Consider the following 22,658-nt stretch of genomic DNA (forward strand, 5'->3'; position numbering starts at 1 on the left):
CCTTTTTTTTCAGGATCCAAACGATCCTGTTTCTGTACGAACACAGAAAGATGAGGCATATTAATTCTAAGAGGGGTTATAAAATGTCAGCACTAATTACTCCTCTAATAAAATGTATTAAGTAAATTCTGAATGGTTCCAAATCTTTAGGGTATTTTAAAGTTTGAATTTCTGTTGAGTGGCTTATTTAATTGCATTTGAATTTCTTACTTTGTTTTAAACCTCCAAGTAAACAGCTCTCTGCTATGGTCATAGAATCCCAGACTGGTTTGGACTGGCAGAGACCTTACAGTCTGTCACATTCCACCTCCTTGCCATGGCCAGGGACACCTTCTGCTAAACGAGGTTGCTTCAAAGCTCTGTCCAGTGTTTTCTTTACTGTAGTAAAAATCACATGTAGGACACGTAGCACACACGTGGAGCGAGTCATGCCGGTGGCAGCTGCAGTTTCCTCCTCTCCCACCTACAGGTTTGTTGCACGTGCACCAGGTCTTGACGAAAATGAATTTTCAGGCTGTGCTCTCTATTTCAAGCAGTGTTTTGTGTAGTTTCCCTGGTGAATTATGTGCTTTTCACACATATTATGAAATGGGAAGAAATGCATTCTAAAAAAACCCACCACACTGTTGCTGAAACTATTTGATTTTTGCCTATTTTTAGCAGAAATTCTGTCTTATCTTTGTCTCCAGCTCTTGCTGGAGCAGCAGTGTTCAGTGAAGCCACACATTTTTGCGTAGGAAGGTCAAGACAGTTTGTCCTGCCCGTTATCTGGTGTTGGGCATCTCTGCGAGACAGTTTGTGTTTCCAAGAACTGAACCTTGCCCATGGACAGTCCTTTTTCTTACCTCTCTGAAAGACTAAGCCACTGGGAATTAAGTAAGTTATGACGTAAGCCATAAATCATTTTTCCAGGCTTGGAAACAGGGATAAGTTTGATTTTTCACAGAATCACAGACTGGTTTGAGTTGGAAGGAGCCTTAAAGCCCATGTCATCTCACCCCCTGCCATGAGCAGGGACACTTCCCACTCGACCAGGTTGCTCTAAGACCCATCCAGCCTGGCCTTGGACGCTCCCAGGGATCCAGGGGCAGCCACAGCTTCTCTGGGCATCCTGTACCAGGGCTTCACCACCCTCACAGGCAGGAATTTCTTCCCAATTTCTAATTAACCCTTTCTTCCTGCAGCATAGGTTCAGTTTACTATCGCTAAACTTACTGGGTGCCTCAATAAGGAGAGACTGAAGTAGGCTGACAGGTAGGAGAGGGTGACAGACACATGTCTAAACATACCTGTCTCACTGATCCTCTGTAACTCCTCGTGGAACAGCCCAAATGAGCAGCACCATTTCCAGGAAACTCAAATTCCATCACTTAATGAGAGCCATAAAGAAGGGGTTTAGCTTTCTCTTGAGGATTGAAGGCTTTCTCAACAGGGAGCTGTTGAGGTGTGTTGAACTACTCTAAAATATTCTAGATAAATCTCTGTGTCTGTGCAGGCTGGAAAATGAGGATGGTTTGGCTTCAATTTGGGCTGTCTTCTGATGTCTGCAAGAGCAGAAGCCATGGAGCTGTGTGGGGATAACACTGGGTTTAGGCATCATCTGCTCACCGGTTAATCAGTACAGGGTGCATGGGGCTGGTCTAGTGGAAGGTGTCCCTGCCAATGCCAAGGGGTTGAAGTGAGATCGGTTTTAGGTCCCTTCAACCCGAAGCATTCCATGATTTTATGATTGAACCGTATGTGCTGGGAAAAGGGTGAGCAATGAGGACTTGTGCTCCTTTTAAGTCTGTTTTGTTTCAAGGATTTTGATGCAGGTAAGAGGGATGAGTATGTGCAAATGACACCAAGCCCACAGAGATATTGTGTGTTCTCTACAGCTGTGCTCTTGGCCAGAAAGAAGGATAAGCACTGAGCTTGGGGGGCCTCACGTACTGGGGAGCTGTAGGGTCTTCACAGGTACAGCCAGTTCAGGAGGTGCCCCTGCACTGGTTTGCTTTGTGCAGGTTGGAAGCTGCTGTTTCAGTGGCCTCTGCCATGCCACTGGATTTGGAATACCCTGAGCAGCTCACAGAGGAGAGATGGTGAGTGGAGAGTAATTCTGTCTGCTGCTTCTGCAGGAGATCACGCTAAAATGAGCCCTGCAGCTCATCCCCAAGGCTGGCTTTTGGGACTGAGTCCAAGTGAAAAAGCCCAACAAAAACCCCAAACCCAACCCTGTAACCTCAGGAAATCTGTGTTGCTGCAGAAACAAGTTCAGGGAAGGTCTGTGATGCTGTCCTGATTTAACCATGGTGTTAGAAATAATATGAAATGTTTGCATTAAACTCGAGGGGAAAATCCTTTGAAGAGCTAGGAGGGCTTTTCTCCTTCAAGCGCTCTGGTTCTTTTAGCAATCAGGATGAGTTAAAGTTGATGAATGCAATAATATGTAGGAAGATGACATCTTGGAATGTCTCTTAATTTTAAGTGTGTATTTTGAGCAAATGTTTATACACTGAGGCTTGGGCTGGGGGATTGAGGCATGTTGGATTATATGCTATTTGCTCAGTGTAAGCAGTGGCAATTTATTGCTGCAGATACATGTGATGTGGTATGCAAAGATTAGTTCTATCCCCTCTAAAGCATGATTATTTTGGGTCCTCTTTATACCTTAAATAGATATTCTTCTCATGTGATTTCCATCTTTTTGTATCAACAGCCCAGGCTAAAGTTGAAATAAACATTGCATCAGCTTAATAGCACAAGCTCTGAGGAAATCTGCTCTCCATTATGGATGTTGTTTGGAAACCTTTTCATTTGACATTTTTCCAGTGTGCAGTGTAAATATCTTATGAATCCCAAAGCCTGCTGGGCTCCACTGGATTTGTGCGGTGCAGAACGATGTAATTGCTCAACACTGATGGCTCCTGTCCCCCAGCAGTGTGGTTTGGTGTGTTTTAGATCATAGAATCCCAGAATGGTTAAGGTTGAAAGGGACTTTAAAGACTGTCATCAAAGCAAACTGTAGCAAAAGCAATGACTTTGCTTTTGCTGACTTTATAGACTGGAGTCAATCAGGGTTTTATCCCCTTACAGGCCGTTCACTTCAGAGTTGGACTTGATGATCCCTGTGGGTCCCTTCCACTCTTGTTCTGTGACAGGCTGGTGTGGCTGGTGAGCATGGTGTGTCTGTGCTCCATGGTTGGTTTGAATATCTCAGCCAGACGTGGTTATTGGAAACCTCTTGTCTGAGCCCTTTTGCTTCTCTCGTACAGCATCATCATGACAACAGAAAAGAGCCCAGCAGCCGACGCTGACAGCTCAGAGCAGCAGCAAGCCAAGGAGGAGGAAGGAGCTGGTGAAACACAGAAGCAAGAGGCTTCCCTGGAAGAAGGGGCTCAACCAACACCAGAGGGGGAGCCCCAGAGGCAGAAGGCCTCCAACGGAGACACCCCCACACACGAGGAGCAGAGCAAGAAGGAACGCCGCACCTCTGAGGGCCGGGGTCTCTCCCGTCTCTTCTCCTCCTTCCTCAGGAGGCCCAAGTCTCAGGTATCCGAAGAGGACAAAGACAGTGATGCTCCTAAAGAGGCGGGAGGTGACCAGAAAGATGCAGGATTAGAAGACATCCTAGTGAAAGCCCCGATTGCAGCTCCTGAGCCTGAGCTCAAAACAGACCCATCACTGGATCTCCATTCCTTGAGCAGTGCAGAAACACAGGTAAAACACCCCAGTCCCTGGGACATGCTCGCTGCTGATTTAAAATGTGTTTGTGTAGCCAGAACTAAAACAACTTCATATCCCAGGCTGGTGAGCTTGATCAGAAAAAGTCATGGTATGCCAGAAAGGCTCTTGTCAGCTCCCTGTGTTTCATTGTGTACTTCCCGCTCTTGCATCCCTGCATCAAACCTGCAAAGTACCTGTTCTTGGGAATTAGGCTCACACTCCACAGCATAATTTAAAATGCCCTGTGCTGAATCATGAGTCATTGCTCTGCTGAGGCTTGGGATGTCACATCAGAACACAGAGGGTTCACGTTCATTGGGTTCAGAGCCAGAGCTCATCATCAGGATGTCCTTGGTGTGAGCAGGATCAGCTCAGTGGCCCAAGGTGGAGACTTCAAGAGCACATGGATTTGGGAATGGGTTTCTTCACCTTCAAGGAGCGCAAGCACGGCATTTTAGGACTTGGTCATCTGCTTGTTCCAGGCTAGTGCTGAGCCTGACAAATACAAATATTTTTAGCTTATGCCTCATGTAGACAGGGATTTTTGTATGGCACATGGGCTGGGCTCAGCTCCTGGGACATGTCTGATGTCTGCTTTCCAGCCAGGGTCATTTTTCATGCAAAATTTAAAGTTTAAAAATTTAAAGTAGAAATTGAGGCAGAGACACCCCTAAGGAACCAAGCTGTGGCTGGTTATTGATTTGGAGGTGCTGAATGCTGTTACTTGAGCCTGGAGTGGAAAAAGGTGAGTATTCCTTCTCAGCTGGGAATTTCTTATATCCCAACCAACCTGAGTGTATTGCTGGAGCTAGACAGGGTGAAATCTGGATTTCTTACCCACTGCCTTAAGTTCAGAGTGGCTCCAGATACCCACAAATGCTCAATTTTGGAGCAATACTTTTTACAAATTCAAGCACTGCCAGTAGGCAATAATTGCAAATCCACCTCCTTAAAATTAAAAAGTGGTAGAAAGGACAGTAGGTAAGCTTTTCCTTTCTTTTCCCAAATTTCTGAGTCTGTGAAGACTATGGGATGATCTCTGTTCACGTATTATACCTTTGAGGGTTGGGATTAGCAGGATGTGGACGATCTCCAGGCAATTTCAATCCAGAAATTGTATTTTCAAGAGGAACTTTTTCTTGGGATTGCTTAATGTTGGATGGATCTTGGAGCAACATGGTCCGGGGGAACCAGGAGATGGGCTTTAAGGTCCCTTCCAACCCAAACCATTCTGTTTATTTTAGTGCATGATTTCTTTCTCTGTTTATCTCTGATTTGCTGGTCCTGAGCCCATGTGAATTTGCACCCCAGCCTTTCTTCATGGGCTGTTCATTTTAGAGGATGCATTTGTGCCTTTTTTTTTTTTTTTTTTTAGTTCTTATTTTAGATCACTCAGTGGCTTTCTGAACTGTGTCACTCGGCAGATATTTCTGCTGTGAAAGCATTTGCAAGGTGCTGCAGTTTGATAAATGCTGACCGATGGGCATTAGGAGCTTTGACTGATTCCATGCTCCCAGTTGTCCCAGTTCTGCTGGAACAGAAGTCAGCAGCTTGTGGACATTATTTAGTTTTTAAATACCTCTGTGCACTTGTGCCTGGGTGTGATTTCATGAGACGTGGTTGGCTGAACAGACAAGGCTTTGCCCTTCCTCTGCTCCAGCTCTGTGCTCTTGCTGCACCCAGTCCCTTCTGGCATTGTCACAGCCTGCCATGAACTTGTTTAACCTGCTGAAGTGGCAGAGGGGAAAAAAAACCCAGCTTCCTTCCTCTTCTCATCCCCAAACTGCATCCTTCTGCTGTTTGAGTGGATTAAACTGGCTTGCAAAGTGCTTCCATAGGCAAAGGGATGGTGGCGTGGAGGCCGCCTTCCCTTTGGGGTGGCAAAGAACTGCTTGGTCAGCTCTGACAGCCACAAAACCTCAGCCCTGACCCCCCTTTTAGTGCTACTGCTACTATAAAATCCCACAGTGGTTTGGGTTGGAAGGGACCTTAAAGCCCATCCCATCCCACCCCCTGCCATGGGCAGGGACCCTTTCCACTATCCCAGGCTGCTCTAAGCTCCATCCAATGTGGTGCTGGACACTCTCAGGGATGGGGCAGCCACAGCTCCTCTGGGCACCCTGTGCCAGGGCCTCCTCACCCTCACAGGCAGGAATTTCTTCCCAATATCCCATCTTGCCTCTGTCAGTTTAAAAACATTCCCTCTTGCCGTGCCAAGGGCCAATGCACTGGAGCAACAGCTATGCCAAAGTGGCAGTGGGAGCACCGGGGGTCCTGCCTGAGAGGGGAAAAACCTTCCCAATCCAGAAGATGCTGTCACTAACATCATGAATGCATGATATAATCTGCCCTGATTTCTCTAATCAACACCTACTTCTTTTTTATCACATCCTTTACAAAATGAAAACTTGAAAAGTATTTGGAAGAGTTTTAAAAATGACCACCATTCCCTTAGTCACCCCAGCTGCTGCTCCAGGTCCTGGGTTACAGGTTTAAAGTGGGATAATGAATTCTGAGTGAGATCCCAGCCCTGCAGTGCTTGTTCCATGTGATGCTTTGTTTGTTTGCTTGACATCTCTCAACTGGGGGTTTCAGCCTGCTCAGGAGGAGAGGAGGGACGACCAGGAGCCAGAGGGAAGAGACCTCGAGGACAGGGAAGAAGGGGAAACAAAGGAAGAGGGTGCCAAGCCAGAGTCTCTGGAGACTAAAGCAGACAAGGATTTGAAAGCTGCCCAAAAAGCAGTGAAAAGACACAGAAACATGTACTGCAAAGTCGTCTTGCTGGATGACACCATTTTTGAGTGTTCTGTGGATGTAAGTACTTTGGGGGTTTGGTTCTGCTTCTCCTCTCTTCCCTCTCCTTTCTGTTTCTCTTGAAAAATCACCACAAACACAATTTAATAGGGGCCTAATGTGCTGCCAGGGAATTACATGACAGGTTTTACTGCAGAGCAAGCCTGCTGTAAGCTATAACAACTTATTTAGTGTGTTGTAAAAGCGTCTGGGTACTAGGAATCTTTATTTTTTATTGTTCTGCAATTCCAGGGTGTCTTACTCTATAAAGGTGGGCAGAAGTTAAAAAAAGGAAACAGCCAAACGCAAACTTTGTATCATTTGCTGTTCATGATCTCTCTCATTTGTATCCCAGGCAAGAGTTTAGGTTTTTGGGGTAGGTTGCAATTGTCTAAATAACTTTTGCCTCCCTGGCTTTGAATAAAATAGGTGGTATAAAATTGATTTGTGCTTTTCTAGTTCCCCAGGGTACCTTTACCTCTCAGGCTGCTGGTTAACTTAGCTCCTGGTACTTGGATGTAAAGAAAAACACGCTGTGTTTAGCCTGCAGTTGATTGTATTTCCAGTAAACAATTTAAAATTATGTTGACTTAGAGCACTGCAACCCCCTTCATCTGAGAGCTTTTTTCCTCCTTTATTTTGTGCATTCTCTCACAGGGCTGTGGTGCTGTCAGGGCAATAAAAAGCAAGCAGAAATCCCTATTTTAGTATCAAAGTACTTGTGCAGAATATTAATAATCTGGTACTTACCATTGGAGCAGCTTGTTTTCTCTCAGTCCTGCTGGTAAATGGGCCAGGAGAGGGTATCTGGGCACAGGGCTCCTTGTGGGAACAGTCACCTTGGGTGATCCTGGGCAAGTAGGTCAGAGCTGAGTGTTTGTGTAATGATGGTGCTGTTGGTACTGCCTGGGATCAGCCCAGAGCATCACTGCCCCATCACCTCCCCCTTGGCCAGGGACACTGTGTGCAGCCCCAAGGAACCTCTTCCCCAAATCCCAGTGACAGCTTGCCGTGGCTTTGTGCCTGGGTTTGCTGCAGTGATGCTGTCATGGACACTGTTGGAGGGAGAGCCATGGGAAGTCCTGGCTTGAGCAGGACGTGAGAGATGTCTCTCTGTAGGTCCAGAGTGTCATGGTGGGCGCTGCAGAGGATTAGGGGGTCTGCTGTGTCAGTGAGACCCTCTTCACTTGAGAAGTACCCTTGGCTTTAGGACCAGTAGAGTTCTGCTCTGGTGTTTTGAGAGTTTATTAAGATTTAATTGGGAAGGAATTGTAAAGGTGTAGGCAAAGAGCGGCACAAATGCCTTTATCCAAGGAGAATTAGTGCTTTCGGGCATCCTTTCCAACTGACAGCCCTGGAAGCTTTTTCGTTCCTATATCAGTGCCAATTCCTTGAGGAATACCCAGGCTAACACATTCATTATGTTACCTACAGAGTCACAATGTGTGCACAAAGGACCTGACAGCTGAAAGGCTGGAATAAAGCCAAGGAGTAAAACAATGCAGGGGTCTTGGAGCAGTTGCCATGCAGAGATGACTGACAGGAGAGCTGCGGGCATTAGTGAAGCTGATTTTGCGTCACTGGAGCTGCACTTTCTTCTAGCAAAGCCTCCAATGGAATGAGCTGCTTCTGGTTGCCATAGTTTTATGCCTCAGGGATGTTTTCCTTCATGCTTTTGGACTAAAAGGGTGTCTGTTCCTTGGGCCAGTTCACTTCTGCAGGATATGGGGGGAAGAAAAAGAGGAAATAGGAATTCTCAAAGTATATTTCTGGAGGCAGGAAGCTGTGTGCTGAGCAGCTTTGGGTGCGTGAAGCAGATGGGAGAAGTTGGTTTTCATCCGCAGAGCAGGGTGATGGAAAGGCCACGGAAATCATGGGCTTTTGTTACTTGGCTGCTGTCTTTTTTCTGAACCTAAGAAGAGTCAGGTTGCCCCTGAAATGAATAGGTTGTAGCAGCAGTTTCATGTCTTGCTCCACACCTAATGGTCTGGCAGCCTGACCCTGGGAGATACCAGCACTGTAGGGAGGGAAAAACTTTACAGATCCTTGCTGTCTACTGAGCTGTGTTGGGAAGTCCAGCTTTGGGGGATTTTCAGACACGGAGCTGGTGGGAAGAGGGAGACCCACTGTGGCTCTTGTTTCCTCTCCATGGAATTTTTATGTCTGGTGCCCTTTGCTGTAAGGAGTCCTTGATCTGAAACAGCCAGGAGATATGATTTGGAGCTACTTGGGACTTTTTTTCCCCTTACTGGTAGTGTACAATGTGGTTTGAACCTGTTCCCTTTGTCCCCTCTCCTGTGAACAAAGGCAAAACCCAGCCCTGTCCTACAGGATTTCTTTGTCTATTTGCAGAAACATGCCAAGGGACAGGATCTTCTTAAAAAAGTCTGTGACCACCTCAATCTGCTGGAAGAAGACTACTTTGGTTTGGCCATATGGGACACACCAACCTCCAGGGTAAGCAGTAGCTGGCCCCGAGGGGATTCAGCTCTTCCTGCATCATCTCCCCAGGGCAGGAAGTGGGGCAGAAGCTACTCTTCAAACTCATTTTGATGTCCTCCCTAAATATGGATTGCAGGTCATCACATAGGAAGAAATGGTGAATAAATAACTACAGCAGTGTGGATTTTAGTCAAAAAGCTGTTTGAATCATAGAACGAATCCTAGTGAACTGGGGTCTTCACCCAGAGAAAAGTCATTGTATTAGTTGACTGCAAAATGATGTCATTAAGTTATAAAGCTGAAGCGGTCAGGCTGCCCTGGCACTGGTGTCAGCATTGGGAAGGTTTGGTTGGATCCACCCAGAGCATTTGGAGTTGAGCCTTTGCCCTGAAGAACAGATGTGACTCTATACCAAAGCTCCTACTCATGGTTTCAATTGAAGGTCTTTGTTTGATTTGACTCATCTTATCTTTTGAAACCTTGGTTACCCTTTAACTAAACAATTATTCAAGGTCTGCTTCATAAAGCCAGAAGTGAGATGATTGAAATGAAGGTCCCAATTCTATGTCCATTAGGCCAGTTGTGTTCGTCCATATTCTGACTCTTCCTCTGCTTCAGTCCCCTGTGGCCAGGTTACTGACTGACAGATGTCTGTCCTTAAATGCTTTATATTGTTCTATACACTCACAGGCAAAATAACAACTAAAAACAACAACAACAACAAAAAAAAAAACCCACACTCTTTGAGGCAGGCAGAACTTCTACTTTGTTTTACAGTCTCTGGTGTCTTCCAGTTTTCTTGGGTGTTTCCATGTATATAACCTGTTTTTTTTTTATATCAGAGGATTTTTTTATATCAGAGTTTGTTCTTGCAGAGGGAGGGGTAGGTGTACTTTTAGATCCAGTTAAGAGCAAAAGAGTGTAGCTGGAGCAGCTCAGCTTCTTCTGCATGTGCTGTGGGTATGCACTGCTGCATTTGGATGTTAGGAAAAATTCCTTCCTGGAAGGGATTGTCAAGCCCTTGGCTGCCCAAGGAAGTGGTGGAATTACTGTCCCTGGAAGTGATCAAAAAGCATATAGATGTGGCACTTGCAGACACTGCATAGTGCTAGCCTTGGCAGTACTGGAGTAATGATTGGACTTGATGACCTTAGAGGGCTTTTCTTGAATGATTTTGTGGTCTCCCAGACCCTTGGACTTGCTCTTCTTATGTCCAGGCTTTTGGCATTGATTCTTCTGGGAGCAGAAGCATGTACCTTCTCCCTCAAGCCAGCAAGAGCCGAGAGATTGTGCAGCTTTTTAACTGTAAGGACTGAAAACAGATTGTTTTGTCAGATCTGTGTCCCAGAGCTGCAAGCTGGGGCAGGTGAGGCCACTGTCCATGGGTTGTTCAGCTCCAGTGTGGAGCAAGCTTGTTTGGTTTGCTCTGATGAGTGAAAACAGCATTATATTTTTTTAAAATCTTTCTGGTTATGTTTCATTGAACTTTGAAATCTGAAGCTTTATCTCTTTCCTGCTGTGACTTCAAACAGGACCTCCCCAGAGTTACTAATTCATAGGTAAAATGGTATTAATGGGATCCGAGAATGAGCTCCTGCACCTCACCTGCAGCTGTGTGGAGAAGGTGGAGAGATACACGTGTGTATTCACGGATAGGGAAGGGTTGGATGTGACATTTTCCACCTTGATATTTAGGGAATAAACTTTCTGAGGACCAGTAATTACCCACGTGGGCATAGCAGAGGGTGACAGTGGAACTGGGAGGTTGCGACAGTGGCTGGAGCAGCAAGGAGCTCGTTGCCCTGAAAAGGAGGATTGTTTCCCACTGATTCATGACCCAGTGGGATAAAAGTGTCATTAATTGCTGTTGCCATCATTGTCTGCTGGATCAGGCAGGGTGGGATGCATGACTGCACCCTGGACTCACCCCAGTGACGAGCAGTTGTGGCACCAGCTCGGCCATGGAGATGCTTTCTTCCGAGCTATGGCCCTAAAAAGGCAGCAGATCTTCCTTTCAAATGGATTTTGTATCCCCACTTCTATATGTTAGAGGAGCAGGCATATAAAAAGAGGAGATTAAATGTAAGTATTGCTGTCTCCCTGCCACGAAGTTACGTGTCCTGGTCAGGAGAGATTAGCTTGGGGGATTCAATGAGTTAATTCCTTCACCTCAGGAGACCTGGACGTTGAAATCCTATTCAGAGCTGGTGAAATGAAGAGGTGGTTAAATGCAACATCTCCAGGGTATTGCTAGCCCAGTGCCAGTCCCTGCAGCAGGACAAGCAAACCTGACCCCTGCAAAGGGAAAGGCTCAGACTGTGGAAAAAGCAGGAATTACGTTTTGAGGCTTAAATTGCACCACCATTCCACAAAACCCCAAATTACAGAGGAGGGGTAAAAAGATATACTTCTAAATTTTACCTGAGATAATTACTAGAAACTTTAGTCATAGTTAAAAGAAATGAAGTTTATGTCATACTCCTGTAAAAAGAATTGAAGCCATACTCAGGAATTGGGTGTTTTTACTCATATTTCAGCAATTAGGTCATTGAAAACTATAGCTAATAATAGAAAGTCTTGGTGATCTTTGATCTGAATAGGGTAAGTAAGAAGACAGGGTGCTTAAAATTAATGTATCCGTCCTATTTACCTATTTTTAAAGGTTCTGGAGAATAAAAAAGGTGTTGTACAAGTGTCCCTGGTAGCTGGATGTGGTTGTGGCTGTTCCTGTTGCTCTGTTCTTGCAGCCCTTAAGAATATGTTGGGTTTTTTTTCCCTCCTACCTCCCTTATGAGTCCCTGGTAGGTGAATGGTTGGAAATACACACACTGTGAGAGCACAGCCTGGAGTAAAAGTAGTGAAAAATGCTCCAGCTCTTCAGTTTCCATGGCTGCCTTTGTGTCAAATATTGACTTTTTTTTTTCCTTCCCCCTGTATTTTTAGCAATTTTCAGCTTTCTGTGGTGTTTCTGGAATGTCTGGTAAACTGTGAATGTTTTTATCCTTTTACAGACATGGCTGGATCCTGCCAAAGAAATAAAAAAGCAGGTTCATGGTAAGTAGATTGAATTTACCGTGTGTGTGGGGGTGTGGTTTCTCCAAATGTGGCTTTGGTGAAGCATCCAGGGGGCCCAGGGATGGGGAGAGGTCAAGTGAGGGTGGCTGGCAGGGATCAGCACAAGTTCAAATAGTCTGTGTATCCTTTCTGTCCTTCTTAAGGAATTAGGGATGCTCTAGATTTAGGAAAAAATGTCATTTCCTTGGTAAAACAGCTTGGGGTGTGTTTGCCTGAAGCAAATGCACACTGTCAGTGCACTGCTGAAATGGGGATTGCTCCTTGCTGTAGGATGGGAAAATGGGTGTCAATGGGAACCACTGAAATCCCAAAGGAGATTGGGAGACCCCAAGCAGAATTTTATGGTGGAACAAGATTTTATGGGCTCTGAGGCTGTTTTGGGGTCCAAATAGGGGCACTGGAATCATAAATGGCTTGAGAAATAGCAGCTCAAATACCAGGTGCTCTCCCAAGTTGTGTTTTAAGGTCTGCTAGCACTGAATTAGTTCAAGATGTGCGAAGTGTCAAAATTAAATGTTTTAGAGGCTTTTGTTTTCTCTTTGGAGCAAGTCTGACTGCTCTGGAAGTTTTGGGAAGGAAAATACTGGTTTTCAGATGTATTTGGTGGGAGGCCCAGGACAAAGTATGTCATTAAGTTCAGATTAGGGGGAAACACAAGGCTGTGGAGTAGGGAAAGCTCCTGCTCCTACCAGCTTATCTTATGGAATCAGTAGCAGGGTGTGTGTGCCCTGCTCCATCCATAAAATTCATCTAGTGAATGTAACAAAGAGCAGCCTGCTGTGAAGTCTGGTCCCCTGGGGATGGGTTAAATGGCAAATGACTTGATTTTACTTGAAGAGAAGGTATTTTGCATGTACATATGAATGTGGACACCAGTGTGTGGTGGTTTAGGTAACCTCTGCTCCCTTCATTGTCACCTTGGAATCACTCGTTTTGAACTGTGTGTGATGAAAACAATGTGCCTTGTGTTTAATCCCAGTTATGGTATTGCATAAGAAGTAAATCCAGGAATGCTCCATTCCCCCTGCTCCCTGTGTGAGATTGGGATAAACCTCTAAGCGAGTTAAGTGCAGGGGTAGATCTTCTCATTCTGAAATAAATCTTACTTTGAACTAGTGTTAAAGGGCACAGCATGAAAATCACTGTCAGGACTATCTTCTACTGGGAAATGGGATTATTTTCTAGGAAAAGAGAGAGTTACCTCTTCAGCTGTGTCATCTGGGCTGTCCATACCACATGTAATGCCAATTTTATGTGTGATTATGTGGATTCTGGCTCAGTTAATGTCTGTAATGGTGCTATACAAAGTTTGCAACAAGCTGTATTAAAGCAATTAGGTCTGGACTTGAAAAGCTCTTCCTATCCTGGTGCTTTCTGCCTTCATCCAGAGGTTGATGCTTGTGTTTGGCTAAGTTTAAGCTGTGTCTGACCACCTGATCCCAGTGCATTAAGCTGAGGAGGGACTTAGCACAGCCCTCCTTGAACTTTGAAATTTGAGTTAAGCAGTTAACCAATCCTAATTCATTAATGTATAGTCTATGCCTGACCTGTCTTCATAAATCCCTTTTCAGACAATGAAAAAACATGTCAGTCATTGAGCTCCTTAGCAATAAATTTAATTTTTGCCACAAGATATGGTTAATCCAGGTGATTTTCCCTGCCTTGCTTTTTTTCTCCTGCTTTTCTTACCTTCTGTAAATGAAATCACATCTTACACAGGTGTTGAGCTGCAGCAAGCTGAGAGAGCGAGCAGTATCAAATCAGTGTTGCATCTGAAGATCAGATGGATATTCCCAGCTTATTTTTAAATCAGCTGATCATCACAGAGCTGTCCCAGTGTGTTTATTTTTCTCAAGGTCTCCCTTGTCATTGCAGGAGGCCCCTGGGATTTTACCTTCAATGTCAAGTTTTATCCACCAGATCCTGCCCAGCTAACAGAGGACATCACGAGGTGAGTTACTGGGAATCTTACAGCCATGTTCTCCTGAATATGGGATAGAAATATTTCATATTTGGGTGTTATTCCCTCCTTCAGAAAAGAGGACCAGATGCCTTCACTGGAGGGGGTTTGGTTTGCTTTTAGTGGATGTGAGGATGCTCCCACTCTCCACTGGAGTCCACGTGTCAAGCAGTGTCATTTATAGCTCTGCCACGTGCATGTTTGTATAGAAAAGTAAATTCTTACCTAAAGCCAAGATTTTCTGGTCATAGTGTCCTTTACTTCCTTTGCAGAGTGGAGGCAACCTTGAATCCTCCAGTCCTCCACACTGTTTACCTTGGGAATAAGTAAAAATTGGAAATAAGCATTGTCATGTGTTCATCAGTGGCATACAAAAAGATATTCTCAAGTTAATAAATTTCTCTTGGTTCTCTGTGAATAGTATTTTCCATTCTGCCCCCAGGTATTACCTGTGTCTGCAGCTCAGACAGGACATCCTTACAGGGCGGCTGCCCTGCTCCTTTGCCACCTTGGCTTTGCTGGGTTCCTACACGGTCCAGTCAGAGTTGGGAGATTATGATCCTGATCTCCATGGCCCGGATTATATCACTGAGTTCAAACTGGCCCCAAACCAGACAAAAGAGCTTGAAGAAAAGGTTGTGGAGCTTCATAAAACATATAGGTAAGGCTGGAGGACTTGTTTGTGCACAGCAACATGAAATAAGGGAAATAATTGGATTTTCTGGTGTGTTCCCCACCTCTGTGAGATACAGAAAACTTGTGTATGTGGATCCCTGAAAGTGTTCAAGGCCAGGCTGGATGGGGCTTGGAGCACCTGGGATAGTGGAAGGTGTCCCTGCCCATGGCAGGGGATGGAATGAGATATCCATATTGTGTGAACATTAAACTTGAGAGAGTTTTCAGTGGGAATCATAGAATCATGGAATTGTCTAGGTTGTAAAAGTCTTTTGGAGACCATTGAGTCCAGCCATTAACCCAGCACTGCCAAGCCCACCACTGAACTATGTCCCCAGGTGTAACAGCCATGTGTTCTTTGGACATTGCCAGGGAAATCTGTGCTAAACCGTGCTCTGGCTCTTGCTTCTGTAGTTGCAAAGCACAGGGTGCATATCAAGATGGTATATTCTGGGGCTTTCCTACAAGGTTGTCCTTACAGTGGACAGTTTTCCCTGTCTCCCACCACTCAGACCTCTATTTACATCACACACAAGATGTATGTGAGTGCTCAGTAAGGAAGACATCAAAGGAGGGTAGAAAATGAAATGTATGCAGCTGAATGCTCTCCCAGCAGAGCTGTTAGTGTACCTCTTACAGCAGACAGTATTAACGGGGACACTTCAATAACGTTGATAATGGCCTCTATTATCAGGATGTCTTTGTTAAATTGTGCCCCTCTTACAGACAGGGCACCATCTGTTCCCAGAAAACCCCTCATTCGTCTGCTCTCCTGGCTGGAGTCCGTGCTGAGTGCTTTCAGCTGTCTGTATGTTTGGTTGGAGAACAATAGCAGGGTTTGGGGAGGTCTGGAGGCAGCAGGCCGCTGGGGGACAGGACCTATTCCCTTTTGCTCAGTTGGGTTTCTTCTGCTGAATCAATTTTTGTCCTCTCACTGCTCTTCCTCACTTCCTTCTCTAGTGCCTGTACAGCTTCACAGAAATAAAATGCTGCTGTGTTACTGGGATGTCTCAAAGCACAAATTTGGGCACTCAGAGTGATTTCATAATTCATCACCTGGGCACAGATTTATTTGTATTGAAAGCAAATGAAAATACAATCTAATTTTATGGAGTCTGATCTGTCTTCTCTTAAAAGTAACAGTTTTGAGCATACCAAGCCCTTTCTTTTTCTGTAGATCCATGACTCCAGCCCAAGCAGACCTGGAATTTCTTGAGAATGCAAAAAAACTGTCTATGTATGGAGTCGACCTTCACCAAGCCAAGGTGAGAGCCAGAGTGTGTGCACCTAGTTGTGGGTTTTGTAATTTGATTATCCATCCCTTGCAGGAGCAAGTTTACTTGTTTTGGGGAGCTCCTTTGGAAAGAGAAGAAGAATGGAAAGACAGACATACAACAGGAATGCCTCAAGCATTCCTGCAAAAGAATGCTTTATTTATTGGTTGCTTATTATTTATATGTCACAAGAAACTTTCCAAAGCTCCTCCTATAGACAGGTCCTTGCTCTGAGTGACTTAGAGTACAATATGTATTCCTGCCTCATGAGGCTCTGTGCTTCAGGAAATGCAGGATGGGCTCTTGATAAAGCCTTTGGGCAACCAGTAGAACAGGAGAGATCAGCAGGAGGGGGGAGTTTGTCAGGAAAAGTGTGAAAGGAAAGGAAGGGTGACCATGGAGTTAAGAGTTGGAGTCTGCATGGTGGGGAGATGAATTTATGGGAAGTCCAGAGGGATGGTTTGGAAGGCAGATGTTGACATGAAACTCATAAACCTGTCACTGCTTGAATCCTCATCTGAATTCCCAGGACTTGGAAGGAGTGGATATCACTCTGGGAGTCTGTTCCAGTGGCCTTCTTGTTTACAAAGATAAGCTGAGAATCAACCGCTTCCCGTGGCCCAAAGTCCTGAAGATTTCCTACAAACGCAGCAGCTTCTTCATAAAGATTCGGCCAGGGGAGGTACGATTGGCTTCTGTGGCCTCCTGGCATCCTCTGTTTCCTTGGGATCCTCACTCTGTGTGTCCCTGGAACAGTGGGGTGGGGTCAGGCTCTTCTCTGGGAGTGTTTGACACCGGGGTGTCAGTGTGGCCAGTGTGTCACAGCGTGTCATCCAGCACCACCTCCTGGCATTGCTGGATATTCCCAGCATCCAGGGAAAGGCCTGGGAGGAGGACAGATGAAACTGGGGCAACACTAACTCATCTCTTGGAAATGGGACAAGACAATGGCTCTTTGTCTTGCTTTCATTCAAAGGAAATAACTAAAAATTAGAATTAGCTTTTCACCTAAGTTCAGCAAGCAGGGAATGGATATACTGGTGCTGCTTCATAAATGGGGAAATCCCTAGAACAGCCTGATGACAGCAGGGAGAGAGACTACAATGGGGATCCACCTCTTTCCTCTTCCTCCTCCTCCTGGTTTCAGTGTCGTGACCCAGCCTTGTGGGGAGGTTAGTGTTTGACCTCAGCCCACAGCTAGGCAGTATGACAGGGGGGATAAACCCATGGCATGTTGCTCTGCAAATCCCAGTGTGTCCTGAGGGATGCCTGGGCTCCTGGCCAAGCCCTTTCTTTCCTCTGACCTGAGGTCCTGCTGCACACTGTGGGGCAAGTTCAGCAGTTTGTGCCACGGCTGACCAGGGTGGTGGGCTGGGGACTGGGCTTCTGCCACATTTATTTCCTGCTATACCCAAATAACTTATGTTTTCCACAGCAAGAACATTATGAAAGTACAATTGGGTTCAAGCTACCAAGTTACCGGGCAGCAAAGAAGCTGTGGAAAGTATGTGTTGAACATCACACCTTCTTCAGGTGGGTTTTCTGAACAGTAGCCTCACCCAGAGTAACTTGGTGCTTGAATTTAACTACTGAAAATTTTCCTTAGCATTTTGGAAAAATGGGAGAGAAGCTGTTTCAGGGACAGTAGATGTTTATTTTGCAGTAAATTTTTAAGCAAGCTCTGTTTTGTAAGACCCATAAGAGATCTTTGGGTCACGTAGATGTGAGATATCATTAGTATGTGCATTTCCTTGGCCAAGTGGATGCAAGAGACTCCTTTAATTTCTGTTCTAATTCTTCTTCACAAAGCCCTTCCTGGCTCTGAAGGTGTGATTTTTAAATGTGTGTGTGTGTTTCAGGCTGACTTCCACCGAGGCCATCCCCAAGAGCAGGTTCCTGGCGCTGGGCTCCAAGTTCCGCTACAGCGGCCGGACGCAGGCTCAGACACGGCAGGCGAGCGCCCTGATCGACCGCCCTGCGCCCCAGTTCGAGCGCACGGCCAGCAAGAGAGCGTCCAGGAGCCTGGATGGAGGTGAGTCAGTCCCTGCTGTCTGCTCTCTCTCCGTTCTGGAATCACCAGGGTGCTGAAGTACTCCTTAAGGAACACCTGGATTCCCTGCTGTACAAAAACTCGGGCGTAACTGGTCAGTGTAGTACAAGACCTTGTTCCTGCCCCTTAAGTGTTTAGGAATTACGTGCCTGTAGTGAGACCAAATTGGTGCTCAGTTGGTTAGAGCAGGGTGCTGATAATGCCACAGGCATAGGTTTGTTTCCCATATAGGGCATTCACTTAAGAGTTGGACTCTATGATCCTCATGGATCCCTTCCAACTCAGAGTATTCTGTGATTCTCTGATTTGGACTTGATGATCTTTGTGGGTTCCTTCCAACTCAGAAAATTCTGATTCATCACACAACCTTCATTCACATGAACAAAACCATCCAGCCAAACCAAAAATTTGCCCTACAAAAACCAAAACAGCATTGTCACAACACAGAACAAAAGTAGACAGTTTACACCTAATGCACCCATTTTCCTTCACCACAATTACAAGAAGAATTCCTTATGATCATTCTGCTCTCTAACATTGCTCAGTACTTTTGCCTGTTACCTCTCCTGGTTTTTATCATTATCTCAGTATCACAGCACTGTGAGGGCTGTTACAGGTAAATAAACTCAATCTCAGCCAGACCCAATACAAAAATGCAAACCAAGGGTGGTCCCAGCCGAACTAACTGATGAAAAGAATGTAGGTGGGTGCTGAAGGCTTATGGTAAAGTTCTGCTTGGAAAGATATTCTTCATTTGATCTCAAAGCATTTTCTGTTGGAAAAACAGGAATTAAGCCATTCTGTTTGTTTTGTTTGATGTAACTTCTTAAATTCCATAGTTTTATGTGAGGGGGAGATTTGTTGCCATGATAGAAACTTTTTCAGGTTCTGTTAAAGTGATGCTCAGATTGAAATGTGTCAGTCAGATGGGCTCATCCCTGAGATTTTTAAAAGAAATAGCAGAGAAGGTGAGGCATGGAAAAGGGGGTGCCCACGTTTGGTCCACATGATCTGTGTCACAGGGTATTAAGATCCAGGGAAAGAGTATCATTCCTGTGCACTGTGAGGATGCAGGGAAAGAAGGAAAGAGGTGTCCCTGTGCACCACAGACACCTGATGGAGCAGGGACCATGTTGCTTTGAGCCCTGAGTTTGTGCTGCAGCCTGGGGGGACCAGAGCTGCTCAGCACCTCATAGCCAGCAGCAGCCAGGCTGTCCCTGCTCCTGGGCTCAGTGACATCCCAAGCCTGGCTTTTGTGTCGTGGAGCTGGAGGGAAGGATTGATTCAAGCTCCCTAAGGCAGCGAAGCCAAATTCCAGTTTGTCTGCAGCCTGGGCATGTGAAGTTCCTCAGGCACAGTGCACAGCAGCAAGGGCTCCCGTGCTGCTGGCTGCCCACTGGCCATGCCATTATGACCCCAGATGAGTAGAGAAATGGCAGCTGCAGAGCTACACCTGGATGTCAGAGCTTGGAGAAGAGCAGCCTGGGAATGTGACACTTGTGCCTCCTTGACGTCTGCGCCTTCGCCACGTGGGAGGTCGTTAACGTGTGCCCCGTTTCTTCAGCTAAACGTGCGACTCAAAGGGTTGAGTTCAGAACCCTAGAGGAAGAGAAGCAGAAGGAGGTGGTGGTGGTTGAGGTTCCTGAACCAAAACCTGCGGATCAGATCCGAGAGAAGCCAGGTATAGCTGTGGTGGTGGTGGTTTGAAACTCTCTGCAGTGCCTTTCCTATCCTCTACGTGCTTGTTCCTGACAATTTCCAATTTTCACCAAATGTGGTGGCTTTCTCTCTTCATTTCTTTGCAAGAAGAATTCTGCAGTCAGAGGAGACACAACCCAGCTCTGGGAGACTCCTTTAATTTCCACCTTGCACCTCTTTAGACTGCAATTCTTGTGGGGAGGTGGGTCAAAGATTAGGATGTGCTGGCACTTGAGAATGCTCTTGTTAAATGTGGGTAGTTTTGTATATATGGATTAGAAAACTTTAAAGTTTGATCCTGAAATGTCTTCTGAAGCTTCTAAAATTCTTCATCCTGGGACCTCCTTGCCACTTTGTGTTGTTTTTTTTTTTTGGTGTTTGAGAAATGCTACCTGTTTTGCTCTGTGGAGCTTACATTTCCCTTAGGATAGGTATTATTAATAAATATGAATGTCCTTAAGTTGTGTGTAGGTACAACAGCACATTTGAATACTAGCAAGTGTATCACAGCAGTAGTATTGCAAATATTTGCAGTCTTCATCACTTGGATAGTGACCACCTGTGTGTGGTAACGCACCACACCTGTGATGTGTTAGAGCTGGAGATAATTCACAGGCAAATGCCGTGGGTACCCTCCTCCCACACAGAGCTTTTTACAGCGTACTTTTGACTGCATTACTGCTTTTCTAGTATGTTGATCAAGTTTTCATGAAGTGTAGCCAACTTCCCCTTCATGGGCATTCCTTGAATCCTCACTAATCAGGATCTCCTGGTGGGGAAAGCCTGATGCAGTAAAGGGAGAAGGTGAGGAATTTCAGACACTAGGGTAGATTTGATCACTCAAGTACATTTAATTAAAGCTGCTAGATTTTAGATAGTTTTTTTGTCTGGATGTGTTTTTCCTGCATTTTTCCAGCCAGCACCTGCCTCCCTCCAGACTTTGTAGGCAGAGCCCTTCCTAGTTCCACACTTGAGAGCTGTTCATGTGTCTTACATCTCCTTTCCTGGGCAAGGAGCCCATAAAGCTTCTTTTTGTGTTCTTTCCTCCTCTCATCCACTACGCTGTTGGGTCTGACAGCACTAGAAGGACTGACACAGTTCCATGGTGGAAAATGACTATAGAGCTGCCTGGAAACCTCCTTGTTGTTCCCAGCTACTGAGAAGGGTCTCCCCAGTCCTTGCTGTGGTGACCATCGTGTGTCTGTGTGGGTCCCCAACCCCCATTAACACCTGCAAACCTCTTTCTAGCCAAGCACGCTCTTGAAACTTCTGAAATGAAACCCATTGCAGAGGAGGAAGAGGAGGAGAAGGTAGAGGTGGTTAAGGTTCCTGTTGTCAAGCCAAAGTCAGCTGAGCTGGTGCAGCTGCGGTCAGGTACAGCTGCAGTGGTTTTTGGTGGCAGTGGCTCCTGTGCTGTTGCTGCTGGGGTGAAGTGATGGCAGTGCTGTAGGACAAAGGTTACTCTGGTTGTGCTGGTGTTGACACTAAAATCACCCCTGGCTTTGCTGTGTGCTGCTTTTCAGGTGTGCTGTGGGTGCAGTGAAGGTGTGCCATGCCCTGGCTGCATGTGGAAATGAGTGTGCAGTGGCCTCTAAAAGCTCCTCTCATACTATCCCTTTCTGTGAGGTTTGTTCCCCTGAGCTTTATGAGTGTGCAGTGCTTGGAAATCAGGTTATGAGATCTGTGACTGCTGGAGATCCCCTATATTCCACTTTATTTCTTCACTAGGGAGCTGCTACTTGCCTAGTTGGGGGAGGATGTCAGAGCAACGTTGCTGCTGCAGACAGATTCATATTAATCATAATTAAAAGTAGAGTTGATTATTTGTTGCAGGAAGAGGAGGTTGAAGCCATAGAGGGAAGTAAGTGGGAACATTGCATGTTTCCTTGGTTAGTATGAAAACTGCTGGAGTCACAGCCCCGAGGCTGCCAGAGCTCCAGGAACAATTGGACAATGCTTTCAGGCACTGGGTGGGATTGTTGAGATGTCCTGTTTGCACCAGGACATTCCCAGTTCCTGCAGGACCAGGAATTGGACTCAGTGATCCCTGTGGGTCTCTTCCAACTCAGCAGATCCTGTGATTCTGTATTCCACAGGATGTGTGGCAGCAGATCAGACATCAGCTGGTGTCAGACCCAAACACATCCAGGGCTCTCCTGCTGTAGCTGCCCCTTCTCATGCACCTCCTGCACTTTTCCTCCTCCTGGCTTTTCAGCTCCCAGTAGGGACTGTTGGTGAGGTGTGATAGCCATTGTGAGCAGTCATAGAATTCTGGAATGGTTTGGGTTGGAAGGGACCTTAAAAATAATCCAGTTCCAACCTCTGTTTTATATCTCCGTGCTTTTTACTGTGTTTAAATCATGTGTCAAAATAGCCAAAGACAGTTAATCAGGAAAATGTAACTAAAATGCCGTTCTGTCAGCCCAGAATTCAGTGTTGGATGGCTCAGGAGAAGCTTGGTGTTTTTCCTGCATGTCTTGATGCTCTGGGAGAGCAGCAAGAAGGATGGCTCTGCAGATTTACTGGTGCCACTATTTCCTTTGCTGCTTCCTCTTTAAGGTGGCATTTTAACACATCCATAACTTTTTTAGCCAAACGTGATCTTGGCAGTACTGAGATAAGCCCAATTGAAGAGGAGGAGGAGGAAGAGAAAATGATGGTGGTGAGAGAACTAGAGCCATTGCCGAAGGAGTCAGGTACCACTGCACTGACAGCTTTGCACTGCCAGCATCCTCCTCATCCCGGCATCCCTGCCATCTCACCTCTGTACAACCTTCCCAGCGGCTGTTGCTGCTTCCATGACATGAATACACTGGGACACGGCACCGACTGTCCTTGGAGGAGGATAACGCAATGTCTGGGTCACAGAAATGAACTGCTGTGCTAAGGAGCAGGGAGAGAGTGGAGCTGCCAGTGGTGGAGTGGGTTTTAAGGCTGTTTACAACCTTGTTGTCCAAGAGTTTGTCTTGAAAGTGTAATTCCAATA

The 22,658-nt window shown here is 45.8% G+C and overlaps 1 protein-coding gene across 50 annotated transcripts in view; it reads left to right on the top strand.

Annotated features, from left to right (window-relative positions):
- EPB41 (erythrocyte membrane protein band 4.1) overlaps positions 1–22,658 on the top strand; it is a 90,564-nt gene that overhangs the window by 38,125 nt on the left and 29,781 nt on the right. For 18 of the 50 annotated variants that reach the window (XM_023941052.2, XM_023941051.2, XM_023941042.2 and 15 more), the window contains exons 2-14: positions 3,255–3,699; positions 6,301–6,519; positions 8,851–8,955; positions 11,952–11,994; positions 13,891–13,966; positions 14,418–14,636; positions 15,828–15,915; positions 16,454–16,606; positions 17,360–17,457; positions 17,784–17,956; positions 19,539–19,655; positions 20,921–21,046; positions 22,264–22,368. In XM_023941052.2, coding sequence (XP_023796820.2) covers positions 3,262–3,699; positions 6,301–6,519; positions 8,851–8,955; positions 11,952–11,994; positions 13,891–13,966; positions 14,418–14,636; positions 15,828–15,915; positions 16,454–16,606; positions 17,360–17,457; positions 17,784–17,956; positions 19,539–19,655; positions 20,921–21,046; positions 22,264–22,368 — 1,960 coding nt within the window. In that variant the 5' untranslated portion in view covers positions 3,255–3,261. The remainder of the gene's footprint in view (positions 1–3,254; positions 3,700–6,300; positions 6,520–8,850; positions 8,956–11,951; positions 11,995–13,890; positions 13,967–14,417; positions 14,637–15,827; positions 15,916–16,453; positions 16,607–17,359; positions 17,458–17,783; positions 17,957–19,538; positions 19,656–20,920; positions 21,047–22,263; positions 22,369–22,658) is intronic. The other 32 variants (XM_086863724.1, XM_023941048.2, XM_023941062.2 and 29 more) reach the window with 9 other exon arrangements.

This window comes from Cyanistes caeruleus, chromosome 26 (assembly GCF_971803275.1).
Source record: "Cyanistes caeruleus chromosome 26, bCyaCae1.hap1.1, whole genome shotgun sequence".
Classification (NCBI taxonomy): Eukaryota; Metazoa; Chordata; class Aves; order Passeriformes; family Paridae; genus Cyanistes; species Cyanistes caeruleus.